Source organism: Anabas testudineus, chromosome 10 (assembly GCF_900324465.2).
Source record: "Anabas testudineus chromosome 10, fAnaTes1.2, whole genome shotgun sequence".
Classification (NCBI taxonomy): Eukaryota; Metazoa; Chordata; class Actinopteri; order Anabantiformes; family Anabantidae; genus Anabas; species Anabas testudineus.
The window spans coordinates 20571299-20592640 of NC_046619.1; the positions used below are offsets into that span (position 1 = coordinate 20571299).

The 21342-nt window shown below is 41.1% G+C and overlaps 1 protein-coding gene across 1 annotated transcript in view; it reads left to right on the forward strand.

Annotated features, from left to right (window-relative positions):
• The window catches only part of spata5 (spermatogenesis associated 5), an 87430-nt gene that overhangs the window by 57217 nt on the left and 8871 nt on the right, over nt 1-21342 (forward strand). The window contains exon 16 of the mRNA XM_026356999.1: nt 13174-13338. Coding sequence (XP_026212784.1) covers nt 13174-13338 — 165 coding nt within the window. The remainder of the gene's footprint in view (nt 1-13173; nt 13339-21342) is intronic.

Below are 21342 nucleotides of genomic sequence, written 5' to 3' on the forward strand. Positions count from 1 at the left end.
AGGAAAAGAGGTCAGTGATCACCACATAAATCACCTCACCACGGCAAAGGATTGCCCAGGAGCAGATGTGTCTTTGGCACTTGGCACAGGATTGCTCTACCGGATCAAAAAAAAAAGAAAAGGCCCAACCCTCAGACCATAAACATGTCCTTCCTCAACCCCAAACGGAGGCAACAGCAGCACAGCATGCCACCCTCCCTCCAGCTCTCCCTCTAGCCCTCCCTCATTCTCTCTGTTTCAACACATCCCTCTCTCAACTTCCTTCCTGCCCCACCCATTGAATTTTAATACCTGCCTGTCAAGTTTTCTTCTCTTTTTTTTTCTCCACCTACCCCCTCCTTCACCAGACCTTTGCTTCGTATCTAGTAATTACCAGAGCACTGAGAAAACCCTTTCATTTAAAGGATTGGCAATTATCTCAGTGGAACACAATAAAATGACTTCCCCTCAAGAGGAAGGGGAAGTTTGAGCTGCGGTACGCCACTGCATGTCGCACCGCCTTGCTCTTGAAGTGGGAGCAGAGGTGGAGGTCCTGTAGGAGGTGTGTTTTTTTTTTTTGTTTTTGGTTTTTTTTTTTGCCCAGTTTTATTTTTTTCCCTCATGTCCTCCAGCTCAGATATATGACAATCAAACAGAAGGCTGGGAAAGAAAAACGTGGGTCAAGTGGTGGGACTTTATTGCCAGAGATTTGTTCCCTCTTGTTGTTAAGTCGCCACTCTTAAAATATGAACGCAGTTTAAATTGAAAAGGGGTTGAAATAGCTACCTTTAACCAGCCTTGATTTAGAGCCGTGGCCTCCTGTTCACCTCCAGGGGAATCTATAAAGTTGTTCAGGCCATTGTAAATAACACTTTTATGGTGCTATGGGGAGAGTTTGATACTAACCAACACCACTGCTTGGGACCAACACCACTGCTAGGTAGATCAGTCAGTTTTTTTATAGAGCAGCAGTAAATGGTACTGTGACATAGCATACAAAAATGTAAATGAGCATAAAGTTGTAAAATCTACTATTTGGGAAGTGTGCAAAAGGGAGACTGTTATGTTTGGCTGAGAGAACTGTTTTTAGTGTTTCAGGCTGTCTAAATGTAGAACTTGTTTGAGTTAGATCATAGAAGACGTGCTATAAATGTGATCACTTAGACAGATGTGATAATATGAGTAGTTAGAAACAGTAGCAGCCTTCGCTGATCAGAGCAGCACTTTATCATATTGGCTGTCAGGAAGCCAACTCGTTTTCTATTAGAGACGCACCAATCCAACTTTTTCTCTCCTGACACTTAATCCACCGTTTAACTCAGACCATTTACTGGTACTGAGTACCTATCTATAGCCAGTGCTTCTTTACTCCACATTTAAATTCTGTACCCTTTGTGAAACTTATTAGAATCATATTTGTTTATCATAAAATAAGACCAAGGAATGCTGTAACACTAAAAATGAGTTGGCAGCTTGCTGTGACTGAATAAATGTAACTGTTAGCAGAAACAATTAATTTTTATAACACTCATACTATATTACAGCCAGTGACATTATGGCAAATATCCACCTAATAAAGCTTCACTACTGAATCACTAGTCAAAACGTCAGTCTCCACGTGTCCCTGGAGAATCAGGAATACACAGGGCATCTGATGCTTTTATCCAGAGTGACTTAGCAGTGAAGAAGGCACACACCAGGAGAAATGTAGGATTCTTGCCTAAGGGCACTTTAACATGTGAACCGGAGAGCCTGGGGTCAAACCGCAGACCCAATGACTGTTGGAAAGTATTACTCCAAGGAATCCAGCCCACGTCCTATGACAAGCAGAGTTGCCATCCATACTACTCACATACTGATGTGAACAATCCAAATAAAATGTCATTACACCTGAACATAAAATTGTGCAGATACCACTGGAGTTAAATGGCAAAATGTTGCTTAATGTTCACTTCCTGGTTCACACATCCAATGAACGCATCCTTGTGAACTTACGGAGAGTTCAGCAGCATTTTGCTTGCATGGCTGCTGGTGTTAAGTTCCTACCCCTGTGTTGTCTCAGCATTGAGCTAGCTTTGTGTTTTCACATGCTCCTCAGTACCCGCCTCGCAGCCCCACCTGTTGTTTTTGCCGCCGGCTTGGAGAGAGAGGCAAAGTTTGGCTGGAACAGCTGGTTGCCTTGGCAACACTTTGTGCCACTGCAGTGGATTGGAACAGGAACTGGCCTATCCATGTCAGTCTGCAGGCAGGATCTGGGCCATGCCTTGTGTTAACAGATTATCTGATTTCCATTCAGACGGCTTGGGTATCAGCCCCACTCCTCCGCTCTCTGGAAAAGCGACCCCAGCCAGCCTCTTTCTGAAAGCCCCCAGAGCCCTCCTCTCTTCTCCCATTTCCTGTCTTAATTACGCACTCTTTTGTGCCGTTGTTTTTTTTTTTCTTCCTTCCCTCCTCCTCTCCTGCCTCCCCTTCTTCTTCTCTTGATCCTTCATACCCTCCCTTCTCACTGTCTGTCTCTCACTCTCTTTTTTTGTAAAGAGATGAGGACCAAGATTTTGAAGTTTAAAGTCCATTGCAGGGACCGTCCTCGGCTCTCCCCCCACCACTACCACCTCCCACAACCCCGTTCTCCTTCTTCCTTCCATCGTCTCTCCACCTGAAAGGGAATACTGTGTTTTCGATGCATAAAAGGCTTGACTCTGTCAACAGGATGAATCCACCAGGGCCCATGGAAAACATTTCATACAGTTTCTCTGAAAGGGGAGAGAGGAGGAAGAAGAGGAGGGTGGATGGGTGAGTGAGGGAGGCAGCTGGAAGGGATTACTGTGCATTTTCATAGGCAGCACAATTACAAACATACCAAGTGTTAACTTGGCTGTGCAGCATAACACCAATGATGATGCTTTGGTTCTGGAATTGAGACAAGCCTTGTTTTTTCTTGTGTTTGTCGAGTGTTTGAAGAGGTGTTCACAGCTGTGCATAGTTACACACAACTCCTTGAATCCTTTCATACGTAAATTAAAGGTTCAGAGTGAAAGAAAACAAGCACAAAAAATACGAATGTTGAGGTGTCGCCAACACAATGGACATGTAAACCTAGTGGGCACCTCTTCTGTGACAAAAACAGGTTTGTCGCCATCCTGCACCAGATCCAGTTACCAAGCCAAGGCATTGAGGCGAGACCAGGAGGGGGTGACCTTGTCTGTGGCGAAATCTGACACAGGTTTTCACATGCTGGGTGGGGGACTTTTTTCTCTCCCTCGTACTCCCTCCCACTCTCGTTCTCTGTCTTGTTATCTCCTGTAGTAGGTGGCTAATTGCTGTGATGTTGTAGATTACATTTAGCATGCAGCTCATTGTTTGTGCGCCGTGCATTAGGACATAAAAGCAGATTTGACTGAACTCACACAGACTTTTCAGCTCATTCTTTGAAATAAGCCACAGAATTTTGGGTAATTTACAAAAATATACCAGAACGTATTTCCCATTAGATGTGGGTTTTCAGCTGTAGTAGTAATGTGGTAGAAAACAAGCAGAATAAAACAGCAATCCTCCTCTTTTTTAAAGATTAGCATTTTATTTTGTCAAATTCAAGAAACTTTTGAATCTTAATCATCAACTGATGCATAACGAGGCATTCCCACTCAGTGTGTTTCTGAAAATTCTGCTTTGTTGAAGTATTATCTCAAGTAATCAACAATGTTTTTATGGTTAACAAGTGTTGAAATTAGTGTGAATTCAGTGTTTTGTGTTGATCAACAATGACCAAATTATTCCAGCACTATTAACAGTTTGGGTCTACTGTGTACAAAGTAAGGTAGCTTATAGAACGATGGAGGATTTAACTAACTGCCTGTCCTTACTTCTTTCTCAGTTTTTCACCAGCCTTGGGTATTGTCTCTCTCTGCTGTCTCACTGAACACACACACACACACACACACACACACACCTACATGCACACTCCCCTGTCTCAGCTCAGGATGAGGGTAAACAAGCTAATGTTTAGATTTCACGGAAGTGGAAACTGATCTGGCCAAGTCAGAGCTGTCACTCAGCAACGTGCCTGTTTATGTTTGTCTCTCCGGTAAGTATCTGTGAGTTGCAGCATATGTGTGAGTGTGTGTGTGTGTGCTGGCACACATACCTTAATATGAAGCCTTGTTTAAGAAAGGAGACATATTGTTGGTGGCCTCTCGACAGTGACATGGGGCTCCTGATGGACATGTTGCTAAATGATGATGGCTGTAGAGATGATGGTGGAGGTGATAGCAGTACAGTTGATAACGGTGGTGGTGAAGGTGTTGATTTTGATTTCTAGTTGTATGGTACCAGAATGTTTCTCGGATTCAACGTTTGCTTCCATCATTTTACAGCCCGCGTGTTGCGCTGCATTGATCTGCATTGAAGGTCTGTAAAATATCATTTCAACAGGACGTTTGAGTTGTTTGAAAAGTGTCTCACAAGGTTTGATATTGTGCATATTCTGCACAACTAAACAAAGATGCTGTCCCCAAAACAACACATTGCAGCTTTAAAGGCACATGTTAATTTTATTCAGTAAACATAAAACTTTGGTAATGGTAAACTACTGACCATTGATGTCTTAAATATACAAACACACGTCATGACTGAGGAGGGCCATACTCAGCTGGTATGGAATTCATCACTGTCAAAACTGCAGTGTACATATAAATAAGTGAAGTATTTACTCCCTTATTTAGTAGATGCACCTTTGGCAGCAGTTATCCTGTGTGGAAAGGGTCTCAGTCAGCTTTGCACATCTGGACACTGCAGCTTTTGCTGCTCATTCTTCTTTGCAAAACTACTCAAGCTCTGCAGGCTACATGGGGATTGTGAGTGAACAGATCTTTTCAAGTTCAGCCACAAAATCTCTTTAGGATTGAGGTCTGGGCTCTGACTCAGAGACGCCTCTCTACATCAGCGTTGTTGCTTTTAAACTATTAGTGTGTGGATTTGGCTATCACTGTCTTGTTGGAAAACAAATCTTCTCTCTAGTGCCAGTTCTTTTGCAAACTGCATCAGATTTTCCTAATAACTCCTAATATATACTTTTATTAAGTAGCTTTGGGCGTTCTTTTGTCTTCATGGTGCAGACTTTGGCCATGATACTAATGCACAAATAATTTGACCTTCCAGATACAGGTGTATTTATATGTAATCACTTGAAACATGTTGGGGGATCTCAAGTTCAGTAATAATATAAAAAAAATGAGATAAGGAGTATGAATACATACATGACTACATGACATTTATGAAACTACATGTCTACATGTTCTGTTGATCAGTGTGAAAACCCTAACCACAATTTCCAAAGGGGTGAATAGTTTTTATAGGTAGCCTACTTTAAGTTGTGCACATGTTTCTTACACAGCAAATACACAGATGATTCCCTCCTCACAATATACTGTATGTGGAGAAGTCTATGAGTCCAGATTTTGTTAGTTTACATCTCTTGGCATAGTCCTTTGAAATTACCCTAAGTGCAAGGTGAATGTCACCCCTGTGGCTTTGTTAAATTCTTCAAAGCAATAATCCCTGAAGTCCTGCTTTCTTCTGTTTCTTCCACACTACTACATGAAGAGGATGACAAGGGCTGTCAGAGAAACACAAAGCATTCAGAGTTGCGTGTTAGGAGCCGCCTGAATGGCACCAGGCCTAACAAGAGCCCGGCGGGGACCCCGAGGTGGGCCTGGCACCTGCAGTCTGTCTCCAGGGGAAGGGGGTTTGTGTGTGTGTGTGTGTGTGTGTGTGCTGAGACTGTGTGTGTTCTCATACATATTAGTTTCTACATGGATGAAACGGCACTGTGCACAAACAGGTACGTAATGTGTGTAAGTCTGTGTTGTGATGATTACTTGTTGAAACAGAGGATACAGTACATCCATATCCATAAGGGTTTAAGCAGTATAAAATCTCAAAGTGTATGTGAGTATGTAGAACATTGAATATCATTTCATGTTCAAATAATACCAAGAAAACTAATATGTGAGAAATGAGGAATGAGGAGTTAGTTTGAAGTTCATAAAGTTTTAGTCTTGCAGTTTGCATAAGCAAATATAAATTAATATTTTTTCCTGTAAGTTCATTTTGAGCAATTTAGCACCTCTGAAATGTTTGACTTTTCATACCTCTGATATTAGTGCCCAGACAGAAATCATACTACGCAGCTGTAAAGTCATATTTTCTTTCCTGTAAAGTCTTCAGACACACACATACCAATGATTAGATTTGCTTGTTGTTGTTGGACTGTGCCTGTTAGATTAACTGCAGAGGCCTTTTTGCCTCATGCCCAACTTGTGCACTCTTGTATGTACATATGAGAAGATTAAAAGTCCTGTAGCGTGGGGTTACTGTAATTATGAGGTGATTGGTGATACAAATGAAAAAGCCTCAGACAAGCTTTTGCAGAAAAAAAAACAGTAATTGATTTGTCCAAGGGAATAACATGCCCAGGGAGTTTGTAGGGTGCCCACAGGCTCTGGAGCAGATTATGGAAACCAGACCTGGCGAATTTACACCGAATGCAAGACCCTGTAGATTTAAACTGCGAACTGTAGACAGCTCACAGGAACCGGCTCTTTGTAAAGCAAACATACATGTATTTTATGGCAGCCACTTTACTGCTTTTTTTTATTTTGTGCTCCAATGAGTTGATATTTCAACATGGCCTTGGTCTGATTTCCTCTGCCTTTCTTCACCTTGTTTTTTTTTTTCTGGTGGGTAAATCGTCCCACACACACTCAAGCTCTGCCTACCTGGGTCTATCAAAGTATTGCTATTTTTGAGAGGTGTACGGGCCAGTCAGTCTAGGCTATTTTGACAGATTCTGGGACTTTATTGCAGCCCCCTGGGCAGCACACCCTCTGCCTGAACCACGGCTGCTGCTGCCTCTTCTCCCTCCTCTGTCTTTCCTGGACCCTGTCGCTTCACCTGGTCTTCAAATGATGGTGACCTTTAAACAGACACACACATGCACACACACACCATAAAAGGTAAACCAGGTGTTAAATCTAATTGTGTGGTGACCTTATTCTCAGCAATAATGTGTATACACGCCCTCTCTCTCTCACACACATCTGTCTTTTCTCCAATTTTGACGTCTGACTCTTGCTTCCTTTTCCTTCACGACATTGTAGGACAAACCCAAAACAAACACAGATTAGTTATGTGTTAAGATGTTATTTTTGTGATCATTTCTATTAGCAAAAAGGTAATTTGTTGAATTAGAGTGAATTGTTTTTGTAGAGCAGAACTCTATATGGAAGCAATGCATAAAAGCTTTACAGAGAAAAAGGAAGGGAACTAGAAAAAATCCCACATTCCACAGTCCCCATTCACACATGCACACACAGACCTAATTAAAAGCTAGACAAAGCAAAAATGTCTTCAGGTTATTCTTTAAACAGTACAGTGTTGGTACAAACTCTAAATTAGCTTGTAGAGTGTTCCATGTATGTGCAGGGCATAAGCACTAAATACTCTGTCGAATGATTTTGAAATGAACTGTGTAGAGAATCTGGAGAGGCCTCTTCTGGTTGATAAAATTTCAAAAAGACTTCATATTCAGGGACCAGGCCATTCAGTGGTTTATAGACCATGTTTCTTGCTTTATGATTTATACAGAAACCATTCTTACATATACAGTTTTAGCATGTCATCCTTGATGGGTGTATCCATTCATACTGTCGTTCAGCAAGTTTCTTATTCTGGATAGCAAGTGAGAAAAAGCTAAAGTAATTAAAGAAATGAAAAAGTTTGAAATCAGTTCAGATGTTAAAATTAGATGTATTTGTTTTATGACACCTTGTAGGAAAAGACTTGAACACAGTGACTGTGAGGAAAATCCACCTGTTGGTTCAGACCCCATTTTGAAACCACATTTCTCGACTTCCCCTGAATATGGGACACTAGGGGGTTAAGAGCACCAGAGTTATTTGTTTCTTGGACACGGTGGCCTCGCCTGCCGGATGCAAGTTTGACTCAAGGGTAAAATCCAGAGTGAAAGCCTCTCATGTTTTTGAGTGGTTGCCAACTCTCTCTCTCTCTCTCTCTCTCTCTCTCTATCTCTCTCTCTCTCTCTCTCTCTGTCTCTCTCTTGCTCTCCCTCTCTCTTTCCCTGTCGTTCTCTGTGCTGTGTTGTACCCTCCCCTCGCTTTCTCTACTTCTGTTCCTCCTCTGATCCTCTCCCACATCAAAATTAGAACTGACATAAAGCAGGTCCAGTGTGCCTCTGAGCACAGTACTGACTCGTCCAAAATTATGTCATCCTCTTAGAAAGATGTGGTGTGCAAAACCCGTCAGCAGACAGTCTAATTCTGCTTTAGTTGAAAGTCAGTATATGTGGGATTTGGAGGAACTGAAAAATAGAGCAGGCTGGACAGCCTGTTTTCTGCTGAATGATGAACTGAAGCTCATACTTTAAGAACCTTTTCTGCAGTGAGGTCCAGGAGTTCAGTTTGGGGCTGCTGTCGAATCCAACGCAGTTTACAAAATTCTGAATCATCTCAAATGAATGGTTTAATGGTTTGCCTCCAAAAAGATCCCAGACGTAAAAGCCAGTAGCTGCACCTGAAGCAGAATAAACTATAAGTAATAACAATAGGCTGATCTTTATGGTGCAAAGTTGTTGACAGAGCACAGTACACGACTTTTTCTGTTGAAATGTTAAAAACCTCTTTAAAAAAGGGCTACTTAGTTATGCCATACACTCAGGCATGGCTGGATTCCTTTTGTTTGGTGGAAGGCCAGAAGTCATACAAATAGTCATGGAAGTGTTTTATGTTCATATCTAACAAAGAATATTTCACACAAGTGACATAGATACCATACATTCTTGCTACAGATTCATTTTGCAGTCAGAAGGACTCTCAGTTATGAAAACTAACTATATACACAGACCTGTATTTTCATTTAGGTCATTTGCACCAAGTGTGAAAAAAGCTCAAGAGTTGTGTCTTTGAAAGTGAGCTTCTCCTTAAAGAGGATGAGCTATCCATCACAGCACAAACCTGTTTTCTAGTGTCTGCTGCATTCTAGATTTTAGCTGCTTTCATTGAGTTACCAACACACCTACTATCATAACAACTATGATTCCTAGAGGACTTTGATTAATTAGACAACAGCCAACATTTGCTATTTACTAGTTGGTTTCTTTTAAAATTCCTAAATATGAACTCCACAATTAGACCTTTATGACCTTTCTGACCTTTCCGTTCCCATTACGCACTCTGCATTTTTTGTTTAGTGTGTGTTGTGCTTAAATCCAGGGTGGCCCTTCTCCGAGTTAGTATGACTCACCAAGGCCTCTGAGGATTGTAGACTGACAGGTTAGGAAACCACATACAGCAAATGCCTTCAGGCGGGGAACAAAGTCAACTCATGTCTCCTCAGGCAAGCCACTTCTTCACCCAAACAGCATGCTATTGTGCTGCATATAGGAAATAACACCAACATAAAGAGCTTTAAACTTGGTCACCAGATGTGCAGTGAAGAACTTAGTAATCATGTTTAATATCATGGACCCAGCCTTTCATTTTTCATTAGATCTGAAGGGAATGAAAGCAGTGGAGCAGATCTGATCTTAATTTAGCTGCACCGTGCCTAGGTGCGCTATCTAAGAATAAAACACCTGAATTGCGGGGGCGTCCATTTGTAAACAGTTTGTAGACATAGCTCAGAGCAGGTCAAATTGAAGTTGGCCAAGAATGTGCTCAGCAACAACGCTCCAAGGAGCAGATTCTCAGCATTCCTAACTGGTTAGGGAGAGGTACTGGCCTTCACAGATAGGAAGTCATCTGTCATTAGGGGGTAATCACTTCTTGAGGAGAATTGCAATGCCTGGAATGATTACTGTTGTTATCGGCAGTGAAACCTAGCGCACAAAGGGTGGATCTCTCTCTCTCTCTCTCTCTCTTATGTTTCTATGTTTTCTCTTTTTGCATGTTTGGATCAACTTGACTGGTCCTTGTAGGCCTCACATGTTTTTAGAAACATTCTCACTGTTGCACTGTGTTTGATTAAATTGTGTTTGCAGGTTAGTCTACAATACATATTCCCAGCTTCTCTTTCTCCTTCTTTAGTAGTGTATAAATGCTTCCATGTTGACTGAAAGCTAGTTAGCATTTGTGACCTAGGGGCATTTCTAATTACTAATGGCTCATGTGTAATGATGCCTATCATGTCAGTGGTGCAACAAGGTGGATGCAATTGGTCATGCTGACTCATGTTAGAACAACAGAGAATTTACCCAACTGAGTTTTGTCGATGGTGGTGCCACTTATCTGTGTTGTTTTGATGGGCTTTGGTTCTGTAGTCCTTTTCAAGTTGATGGTCTGAATCTCTTAGTCTTACTGTTTTGTCCTCTCTTCTCTAGTTTCCTTCCCTCTCTCCTTCTTCCTTTGCCTGTAGTCATTTACACTAAGACTTCAGGTGTAGTGATGCTGTTACAAAAAGAGTCCTTTAATGTCTGCCTGGCATGCCAAGCCAAGGATTTTGGGGTCCCCTTACCTTCTCCTCTACTCCCCCTCCTACCCCTGCACCTATTCTCCTACCCCCACCCCGGATCCTTGAGAACAGGAAGTGTATCTTGTTAAGTGATGGATGGGCCCCCTGCTCTTGCTGAGAGGAAAGGGAAAAAAGCCTTTCTTTCCCCCCAGGGCAGTCAGATGAGTTTAGCAGTCTCAAAGCTGAGGCTCGGCCCTTCGTTTTGGGAGCGCCTTAGAACCCTTGACGCCTGAGCGCCTGGAAGCCATTGGCACTTCTCCATTATGTGTGGGGAGAGAATTTAACTGCTGATAAAGTAGCAGGTATCCTGTTTGCACTAGAAACATTTATCCAAATCTAAAAAGCTAAGTAGCATTTCTGTGATTTGCACATTTATGCGTGCTTACATACATTCTTGCATACTGTACTTGTGTTTGTTTATCAGTGTGCATGGGAGTGTCTGTCTGTGTGAGTTATTTAGCTGGGGTCAGCAGGTTTGTGTTGGCATATAGCCACCAGATATTTCCAGGGAGAGCAACTCAGGAAGTGTCCCTGGCACATCCTCTGCATAATGCAATACACACTGCCGCAACTTGCTCGACCTGATGTGACAAACAACCATAGACTGCGATCCCTACTGCACCCCTCTCGCCTATTGCACGTTCACAAACTTACAAAATTTTATAATGTGTGGGAAAAGTCTTCTCAACAGCCTCCCATGTTATTTTACAGTTGTTATTCAAACACATCTTATCATAGTCTCTTAAGTCCCTATGACTTTAATTTAATGCTGTAGCACTCAGATCTTCCATCGAGCCGCCTGCCAGCACGTCTCTCCAACAGTTACCATTTACATGCTTTGAATCCCAATAATGTTATCCCTCTCTAGCTGTTTTATGGTGTGTCATCAACTACAGCAAGACAATCTTCTGAAATTTGTGGAAGAATTCATAAAACACTTTTTACTCATGATCAATTAGTCCTTTGCCAACCAAGTCTCTGTTGTTGTTATCTAAGAGTAGCTACTGACATTCTTCTCCAGTTTCCATTGTCTCATATTCTATAAACAGGAACACAAAAAGGCAACAGATAAAAGCCAAGAAAGTTATCCAGTAATTTCCACATCAGTGAATGGGAATTGATTATCCAGTGGGGAAATAACAAAAAAAAAGCGAACACTTAAATTTTGAAAACAGGTAGGTTTGAAATGTAACATGCAAAGACTTGATGGTTTCTGTCAAAGTACCTTGGTAATGGGGATGCAACAAACACTTTTATGGTTGAGGTTCAAGAGTTCATTATTGACCTTGGAGACAGCAAAAACAGTGTCTCCGTAAGGTCCACGTGTTGGCTGGAACTCTTGATCATAGTACTCAATCATTGCTCAGTTGTTACAGAGTTGTAGATCATTTACTTCAGATTTCAATTTTTTGAGCACTTTACGGACGTCTCAATTATTTTAATGGTCATATCTGGGAAACAACATTGAATGTTTGGTTGATTGTGTTACATAAAATAGGGGAAGCATTTGTTAATAATTAAAAGCTCATTAAATGGTTTCTGACTAATAATCTAAAGACATTCAGTGTACATCTTCAATCTGGACACTGAGAAGCCGGCACAAGCACAGTGTAGCATTTCTGATTGATAGATGACTATTCAATAACATTTTCAAACTTTAACCAGAAAAGTTCTCAATTTGACGAGAGGCTGTCAAACTTGAGAGTGAGATACGTGGTGCATGTAGAGTAGGTGATGACTGTGTAAACAAGGGTTCAAAGGCTGCTGTTCCCGTCCCTCCAACCTTCACTGATCACTCCTGACGTGACCTCCCACATGGCTAGTGTCTGCATATGTCTCCTGCCTTGTCTCCGCTGGCCGGGGTTTAGCCCCGCTGTGGCCTTTCTGGCCCAAAGCCATAGACTCCACTGTGTTTACAACCAGGCCTCTGTGAGTCTTGTGAGAAAAAGAGCAGCAGAACTGTCAGCTTCAGTTGATGTTTGTTATTGATTCTTCATTCTACTGCTAAAATTATATGTGAATTCTCAGTGATGGAAATGCATTTTGTTATATTCCATACCATGCCACAGCTTGTCACGGCCTGGTTAAAGAGCATGAATGGATACAGCGCATATTTGTCGGCCTGTCTGTGTTTGAGAGGCACTTGCCACTTAATGACATCTGACAAGTGTGACAGTCGGCTTTGGGTACTCAAGGACTGTTTTGGGCTCACCGTGATGTGGTCTGTAGGAAATGGGGGGGGGGGTGGGTGTTATCTGATAACGTCAACACTGTCGCCACTCTGACTACTAGAAGTGGAAATCAAAATGTCACAGTTTGGTTTTTAGGAATTTGAGTCACAGTTCTGTCTAAAGAAGCGTGCCGTCAATGGCAAGTGTGGTTTTTGTGCAAGTTTTAATTCCTGTCTCCACCACAACAAGCAAGCAGTAAGGAGGTTAAAGGTCAGAGCTATAATATCTTGGCAGTATTTTGTGATGCCAGAGTGATCAAAGGAAAATACGAATGAAAGCTTTAGACGTCCACTGAATCTGACATGCCAAGACAATGTCACCGATGCTCAATATTAATGTGTAAGCATTAACCTGACAGAGGGTTGTTTGAGTGTGTGTGTCCATTTTTGAAATATGATGGTTAAAAACGGATGTTGACTGTCTTCTTTCTGTCCCATAGGCTCTGATGCGTCCAGGTCGCCTTGACCGAATCGTCTATGTGCCTCTTCCAGATGCTCCAACCCGTCGGGAGATCTTTTCTCTCCAGTTCCGTAACATGCCTGTGGCCCAGAATGTGTCTCTTGATGACTTGGTGGCTCAGTCCAACAAGTATTCTGGAGCTGAGGTGAGTTTTCTTTGATTTATTTACTGTCTAGTGAGTGGAATAAAAAAAAATACATCAAACCAGTAGAGATCGCTACCAAGCAGATATGGCTACGTCAGCCAGACACTCTGGTTTCTTCAAATTAATGTGAGTTATAATATAAAACTTTTTAAACAGTCTACATCAAGCAACATTTCTGTTTTCTTTAAACTGAAGCTAAAGGCATCTTAATAGCTACTGATATGCACGCACAAAAAAACTCTGACTATGTCCTGCACTGCAGAGTGATGTTACTGTGTTTTTCCACGACGTCTGTGTCGTGTCTGTACTGTGTCACAGAGCACCCTCGTGATGTCACAGCTGACTGGGAGTGATCGTATGAACACTCCTGTGTGTGACAGATTTCTCTTTCATCATGTGTCTGCCGCGTGTTTCACATTGTCTTGGTCAGAGAAACGGCTGCAGCCATCCGGGACACTAAGAAACATCCAGCATACTAAGAAAGTCTAAGAAATAGTGCACAGTTGTAGAATTAGCCGCCTTTTGGCCAAATAAACTTTGTAACAACGTGAAGCTTGAGAGATTTTAGTGTGTATTTAACTCATTATGGTGCAGACTATAAGGGTTTGGGGTATTTTGTATACTGCATTTGGTTCTCTATATCTACGTCTTGTTCTTTGTCAGAGAAATTGTGTTTGTCTTTCACATTCAACATGACTCATAGTTCATACTGCACTTGACAGGAAGAAAAAACATTCCCATAAGATCTACGGTGTATCTTTTCCCTTGACTGCTGTGTATTTAGACTTAAAGAGTTACAGACATGATAGAAATGTGCTGCTGGTGATCTGACATACTGTGAAAACATCCATTTTTAAGTGATGCAGATGCCGGTGTGCATTGGCAGGGCGTGAAAACACAGATTTCATTGTTGCCCCAGTCGTGCCTGCTGTGTGACAAGTTTGTTAGTATCTCTGCACACGGGAGAATTTATCACGTGTTTCTTTTATTGAACTGGCAGAGAAAGTGGTTCATACTGTAAGCGATCAGAACTTACATCAAACCTTCAATCATCATCATTTATATTTGTGTTTATTTCTGTTAACACATTTGCACAAGACCTGCCTGAATTTTAAATCTATTACTACTCATACAGTACTAACACGCTGACCCAAGACCCACTGGAGCACTATGGGACCCTGTGCAACTCAGATCAGGGGTTGGGTCTCAGTTACAGGGACCCAAGTAGACCTGTGAAGGGCTAAAGTTTGTGGTTACCTTAGTTTGTTTTTAAACTAGAAAACAGTTTATCAGTTTTAAAATCAGTGATGTTTCTGTCTCTTGACATTATGATCCTCTTGAGGGCAAATTGAGGTTATCCATAGGGCCTCCTCATATCCTGAAAGTACATGCTCTTCCCTGATTCCTGACTGCTGTCCCCGCTCAAAAAGGCAGCCTAAAGCAGACGTACACCTGGAGGAGGTATGCAGTAGGAAACCAATCCCCCGCTATCAGGTGTTAGGTTTGACATCGGGGTTTCTGGTATAGTATCTCATCTGTGGAATGAAGGTTTGCAGTCACTTGCCATAGAGTTCTCTAAACCCTGCAAAAATTCAAAGGCATGCCACAGTGAAGCAGATAAGAGTTCATAGGTGGAAAAAAGCCCAGTCTCACCTGTGTGCTTATTGTATTTTACATACCAGCGCTATAGATCAAATTAGATTAGATGAAACTTTATGCTCCCCTGTTCACTGAGGGGAAGTTTGAGAGAAAACAGGATGCAGATAACAGAGCAGCACAGTGCTGAAGATAATGCTGTGTTTAGAGAAAAAAGACCATCAAGGGACAAATGCAACAAATCAACAAGTAAATAAACACACGCATGTCCGAACACACATTGACTGACTATTAGAAGGAGGTTAGAAGTTTTAACGCCAAAAGACTTCCTGCACCATGTCATTTTAACTTTACAGGCTTAACGTTTTCTCTTTTGTACTGAGCAAAAAGTTGTTTATGAATCAGATCCTCTTGTAATGTCGACCTGTCAGAAAATATTTTATGGTAGAAGGGATGGAAAAGAGATGAGACACATGAACATGAGTTCAGTTATACTGTCTGCCGAGTTTTCAAAAAAGTGGTGAAAACTACTGTTTATCGTGCAAATTGTGATTTTTATGTTATCTGCTTTCTGTTTTTTTATTTCCAAACTGAAAGCAACACACCCACTCATGCACTGTGTATGCACTTGTAAATGCCCTGGAGTTGACAATATAACATTAAAACCGTATCATGACCAATAATAGAAGCTCAAATTGGACGCAGAGATAAACAATTACAGTTAGTTACACGTTACTGTATCAAAGTAGATTTTTATTATATATAAGATGTACAGTATATTTCAAGTATTAGGAATGTGGTGTAAAGTTAAATATAATGTTGCCTGCTTTGCCAGGAAGAGGTTCTAGAGCTGTGGTTCCCAACTGGCCCAGCTTCGGGGAACATGGCATAGTCATTAAAATAAAAGTAAATTAACACATGTTCAAATTTATTTTACAACAACATACTGTCATATGACAGTTCAGCAGTTTGATGCTCTCTGTGTCAATCCCTTTCGTCTAATCATCCCTTTGTTTCTAAAGTTTGGTCGTATTGTGGCGCTTGCCAGCGTTCTCTGTCAAGTAACTGCACCTATAATGAAAATAAATAACAGATTATACCTACCAGAGATAAAGTTTTACTTCTACCCAGTTACGCTAGTGGAGAAAAAGAAGTATCTTAATAATTTACTCAAACTACATGTAAAGACAGAAAACTACTGTACCACACATCCACTGGCAAAGCTTTAAACTTATATAACTGTGAGGAATGAGTGGTCTGCCTTGGTGTGGACATAGAGAGTAGCTGGAACTCTCCATTTCTGTGACAGAGCACTGAGCCATTATATTTAACTTGGCACGCTAAATGGCAATGCAGTAGGCAGCTGAGTGAGCCAGAGCCGACTAGCGTCGGTTAACCGTGCGTCAAGCCCACGCTGCCAGGGAGCGAGCTAGATGAAGGGAGGCCTCATAAATCAACAGCATGATGCTTATTGAAGCTGGAGGCCACTAAGCAGACTCGTGTTTCAGTTGTCATATCATCTACACCGTCTTGTTCCTGTTCTCTCTTCTTACCATTCTCACTTACTTAGATTGTATTCTCATCTCTCTCTGCCTGTCAGCTGGTTGTATGAAGGCTTTGCAGTTGCGTGACAAATCTTTTGTCAACTGCAGCGGGTGTCATCATGAAGATTAAACAGATTTGGTGTGTGTTTCTGTGTTACAGCCTCAACTTGTTTACTTTATATTTAACATGTTAAATCATAATCCATTGTAATATTCTGGAGATTTGTTTTTCCTTTCCTCCTCTATTAGTTTTCATTGCTTGATTTAAAGCCATCTTGGAGCCTGATGATACATGATATGAAAGGGATATGAAGGTAGTATGAAGGTAGCACGCTCAAAATGTTGACATTTGGTGAACTATAGTGCTGCTTACAAAGCCAAACATGCTTTGCCTGTAAAAACACAGGCTTTTTTCAGGTGTATTCATCTATTATTCTTATTAGTCTTGGTGTCGCCACATTCTTGGCTTTGCTGTTGGTGCACAGCAACTTGTTGGTATGTAGTGACAAGGTTCAAGTGAGTCTGGAAACTCCTTTTTAAAATAGAAAAAATAATTCATTTGCAACTAAGTTACAAATGCAATAAAGAAGCATAGTCAGTGGGTGAATTATGTTTCAGTGCATCATTTTTTATAAACCGATGAAGTGCCACATTTATTAACAAAGCCAATAGGATATGGTTGGGGTGGATAGCGAGCTTACAGAGTGCAGGACCCAAGTTCCACAGTCCCATGTGTGGTTAAATTTAGGCAATAAAAGAACTTTGGTGTCAGACCACAATTAAGCTAGACTGCAATCTTTCCCTAACCCTAACCAAGTGTTATGTGAGTCTAAACACAACCATAAAAACTTTAACAATGCTGTAATCTGATCATCTATTTGGGCAAAAGACTGTGAACTGTGAACATTTACCTGATTCTTTCATTATTTATCAACATATACTCACTATTTTATCAGAAAAATCTTTACTTTCCCTGCAAAAATGTATTTTAATTTGCAGGTTGTATAGAAACATTGTCGGCAGACAAGCTTGACTGTGGAGGTGATGCACGAATGGGCGCATTGAGCACATTTAAGTCCTCAGTTGTGGCAGTCTGACTACCTGAAGCTTTGACTTTAATTGCATTCCTGGGATTTCAGACTTGTTTGAAAGGAGAGGAAGGTAGGGTCAGGAGGAGGGGGAGAAGGTCACGGGTCACAAGGATGATGCAGTTATTGTCAGCTTGGAGCTACAAGCTTGTAAAAATCACCTGTCTTCCTACCTGCCTAGAGTGACATCTGGTTTTCCAACCCTCGCCTTCCCACCCAACCCTCCAACGGCAACACACAGACACACACCTTTAACTCAACACTTAACACAACACTCATCCCAGAAAATTGCTGCCGGCTCTCCTTCCTTGCCGCTGCCATTTCTCCTCCAAACAGAAGCAACATTTGATACTGTAATCGCAGTGTTGTCACAAAGACAAAGAAGAGCTTAACTTGCTTGTGAAGAAAGGTTTGATGCTACTCCACATCTCGCTTTTTTTCTGTTTATGATCAAGCCCTGACAGGAAAAGACCTGGGGGATTTATTGCACCCTGTCACAAGCATGGAATCAGTTCCAGGACGTGTTCCAGGACCCTGCTGGGTTGTTCTTGCTAACATACATTGTGTAAACACATTTTAGAAAGTGAAGGCAAAATAACCACACAAGTACTTATTGAAATGACAAATATTTTATGTAGCCAAGCTACCAGGGAGTACATGATGAAATGTACTCTTACTCTTCTCATTTTCATTGGCCCGACCCTGCTTCAATTCAGATCCTTTAATATTAGATATCTCTCAATCTTAATTTGATCCAGTACTTAGCCTTTGCTCAGCTACGGTAAATGGTGATTTAATATGTGTCTGACACATTGATAATAATAAGAGAAGTATCAGCAACAGGATCCAGATACTAGAGGCCCTGGTTATAAATATTAAAATTTTAAGCTTAAATTAACTAAACACTAAATTCCATTGCTTAAGGCCTGTGTAAAAAGAAAGTTGCCTGCTTCTCTGCAGCTTCCATGTTGAAAGTGATGTCAGGGAGAGAGACCACTTATTTATGATTGACTAGAGAAAGGTAAACCCCTTACAGCATAGAAAACAACAAACATGAACATGATATCAGAAAGAGTCATGACATAGAGCAAAATAGCAATTCTGTCTAATTAATCTGTGAGAACAGAAAAAGTGACTCAGTGAGAGACATTCAAATTCCTAAAGGTTTAGTTCAGGTCGTGAGTCTTTTGCACAGAGAAGTAAAAATGATGCGTGCAAGGGGCTTGAAAAGACCTCACCATTAGGTAATCACCTGATGTATTAATTTTTAAAAATCTAATCTCATTAGAAGATGGTTGAGTACATACACAGTTGGAGCAAACTATGTTGGTTTGCTGCCTTTATAAACCCTCAGACTCTCAGGATAGATGTTTTCCGCTGGTTTGTTCACAATAAACAGGAAATGAACTGAGTCATTAAAACAAGGAATGACACTTGTAATGTCACTGTGTATTTAAATTGCATACACTCAATCTTAATTCATGTTACAGACCTCCCTGTGGTGTTTGATTGACAAGTGACTCCAGGAAGTGCATTGTTAAATCAGCACAGCAAACATGCTGACAAGTTGTTGACATCAAAAAAAAAAAAAAAGATGAAATCTGGATTTCCCTGTACGAACACAGCAAGAGCAGAACTGGAAGATGCTGTTTAGATGCAGAACGCGTGGAGGTGACGACAACTGACAGGCAGTGCCAACCCTGGTGCCTGCCCTCCCTTAAGATTTCACAGTGTCGTAACAGCCGTCTCCAGAGACAGAGAGGGTGGTTGTTGAAGCATTTTAATAAAACCTCAAGCAGCGGCATTCAGACGTAGCAGAATAACTTGGTGTTCAGTCACAGATGCTTTTGACCGACCTCAACCTCTATAGCGGTGGGTCTTTTCCCTCCAACAGACAGAGAGCTGTTTGGTCCGTGGCCAGGTGTCAGAGACGCTTGGCTGACAGCCATTCAAACTCACTGGCGCAATTGTTTTCTTAACTGTGTGTTGGTTTTTTTACACTGGAAGGAGCAAGTCTGTTCCAATGCAGGCTGTCCAAATCAGGCAGATCACCAGACTGTCTTGACATCGATGTGTTGTCAGAGATGCTTAATATTCCCCTTTCCCCAATTCCTGAGCACATCTGCAGCTTCAAGTCCACCAGTCAATACGTTAGGTTGTAACTTGATTAAGTGCTGGTGCATGTTTGTATAAATTAAAAGACCTTTAAGTCGTTTTGTAACGATTATTAGGTTTATTGTTGAATTCACATCTTAAGCAGACATGCTGGAGATGTTTGTTTCAGTGATTAAAAGGCAGAAAGAACTTGATCACAAATACGGCTTTGTTTAATGACGCACACACATACACACACTTGCAGAGCAAAACCACCCTCACAGGAAGACAAATGGTTTCCTCTTAACACCTGTTGTGGTTGTAGCTGTTCCTCCTCTGACTCTGTGTGTCGTCTGTCTGGATTTATGACCAAGTATTTGTTGTTGCAAAGATTTTTATCACCAAGGACACAGGAGCAAAAAAGAAAGGCATCAGCAAGACGTGTTGTTGTTGAAAGAGTAGTTAAAGTAACAAGAAAAAGTATGTGAACCTTTTGCAGTTTTCTGCATTGATTTGTGATACTACCATGATCTCAAGTATTTACAATATGCTGTGCCTAAAATAACAAAGCAAAGAAAATTCAGATCTTTCATGTCTTTATTGAGAACAATAAAAATAAAAAAAACCTCAGTGCTACTAGAAAAAGTGTTTGAACTCTTGGAATCATGACCTTAAAGATGTTTCACATAGTTTTTCTTGCCACTGTATATTACACAATGTACAAGGCTGATGTAAACCATCTATCTGGAAGAAGGAAAGATCAGTAATCACCATCAGCGTCAGCTTTTTCAGCTTTGAGGGATTGTGTGTCTGAAGTTGGCAGTGGTTTTACAAAATACGGTTTAACCTCCAGTCTTTTATGTCTGTTTTATTTTCTATGTGACTGACCACAGAATCAGTCTCAGTGCCTCAGTGCCTCTCAGAAAAACACAGCCAACAGCTCAACAAAGGCAGTGAGAAAAAAGCCTTTCACACCTCTGTAACTCTGTGTGACTGCGAAACACCTTGCCTCACTTCCTTCCAACAAACCTTTTGCCTCTCCAATTGTGAATATGTTGTTCTAAGGCACCTCTGCAGGTTAAACAAAGGTTAGAAAGAATTTCTCTCACCCTTCAGCCAGCAAGCTGTTGTGACTTGCAAAAGACCAACGATATCTGAGAGCAAAATAAATCCAATCTGCCCCAGTTTTATATTTGATCTATAAAACCATCGGGTTTTTGAAAAACAATAAATTTTGTTTTTGCTCTGCGCTAAGAACCCTCAGGCACATTAGTTTGCATTGTGTCTTTTGGCCAGGCAGGATGACAGAATGTTGATTGCAAACAAAAGAAGTAGAGCAAGAAAGGAAGAGTACAAACATAGGAGCAGAAGAAGACAGAGAGAGGTTAAGAGAATGACACTAAAGTAGAGTAGAGACAGTAGAGAAACCTGAAAATAACAACTAAAACTAGAAAAGAACAGTGGAGCCACAAAGGAAACATACAGCAACAAGTCCACACTATGAACAACTTTTTAATTTTTTTAATCCAAATTAGTTTCTAAGACTTGAAATGTTGAATGAAAAGGTCTTCAGCTTAATCAAGTGTCTGAAATGTTTTTATAGCTTGATGAAGCGTATGAAGGTTTGGTCATAAATAATGTGCCATTTAAATTCAGACTATGTGACCTCTGAAGGAATAATA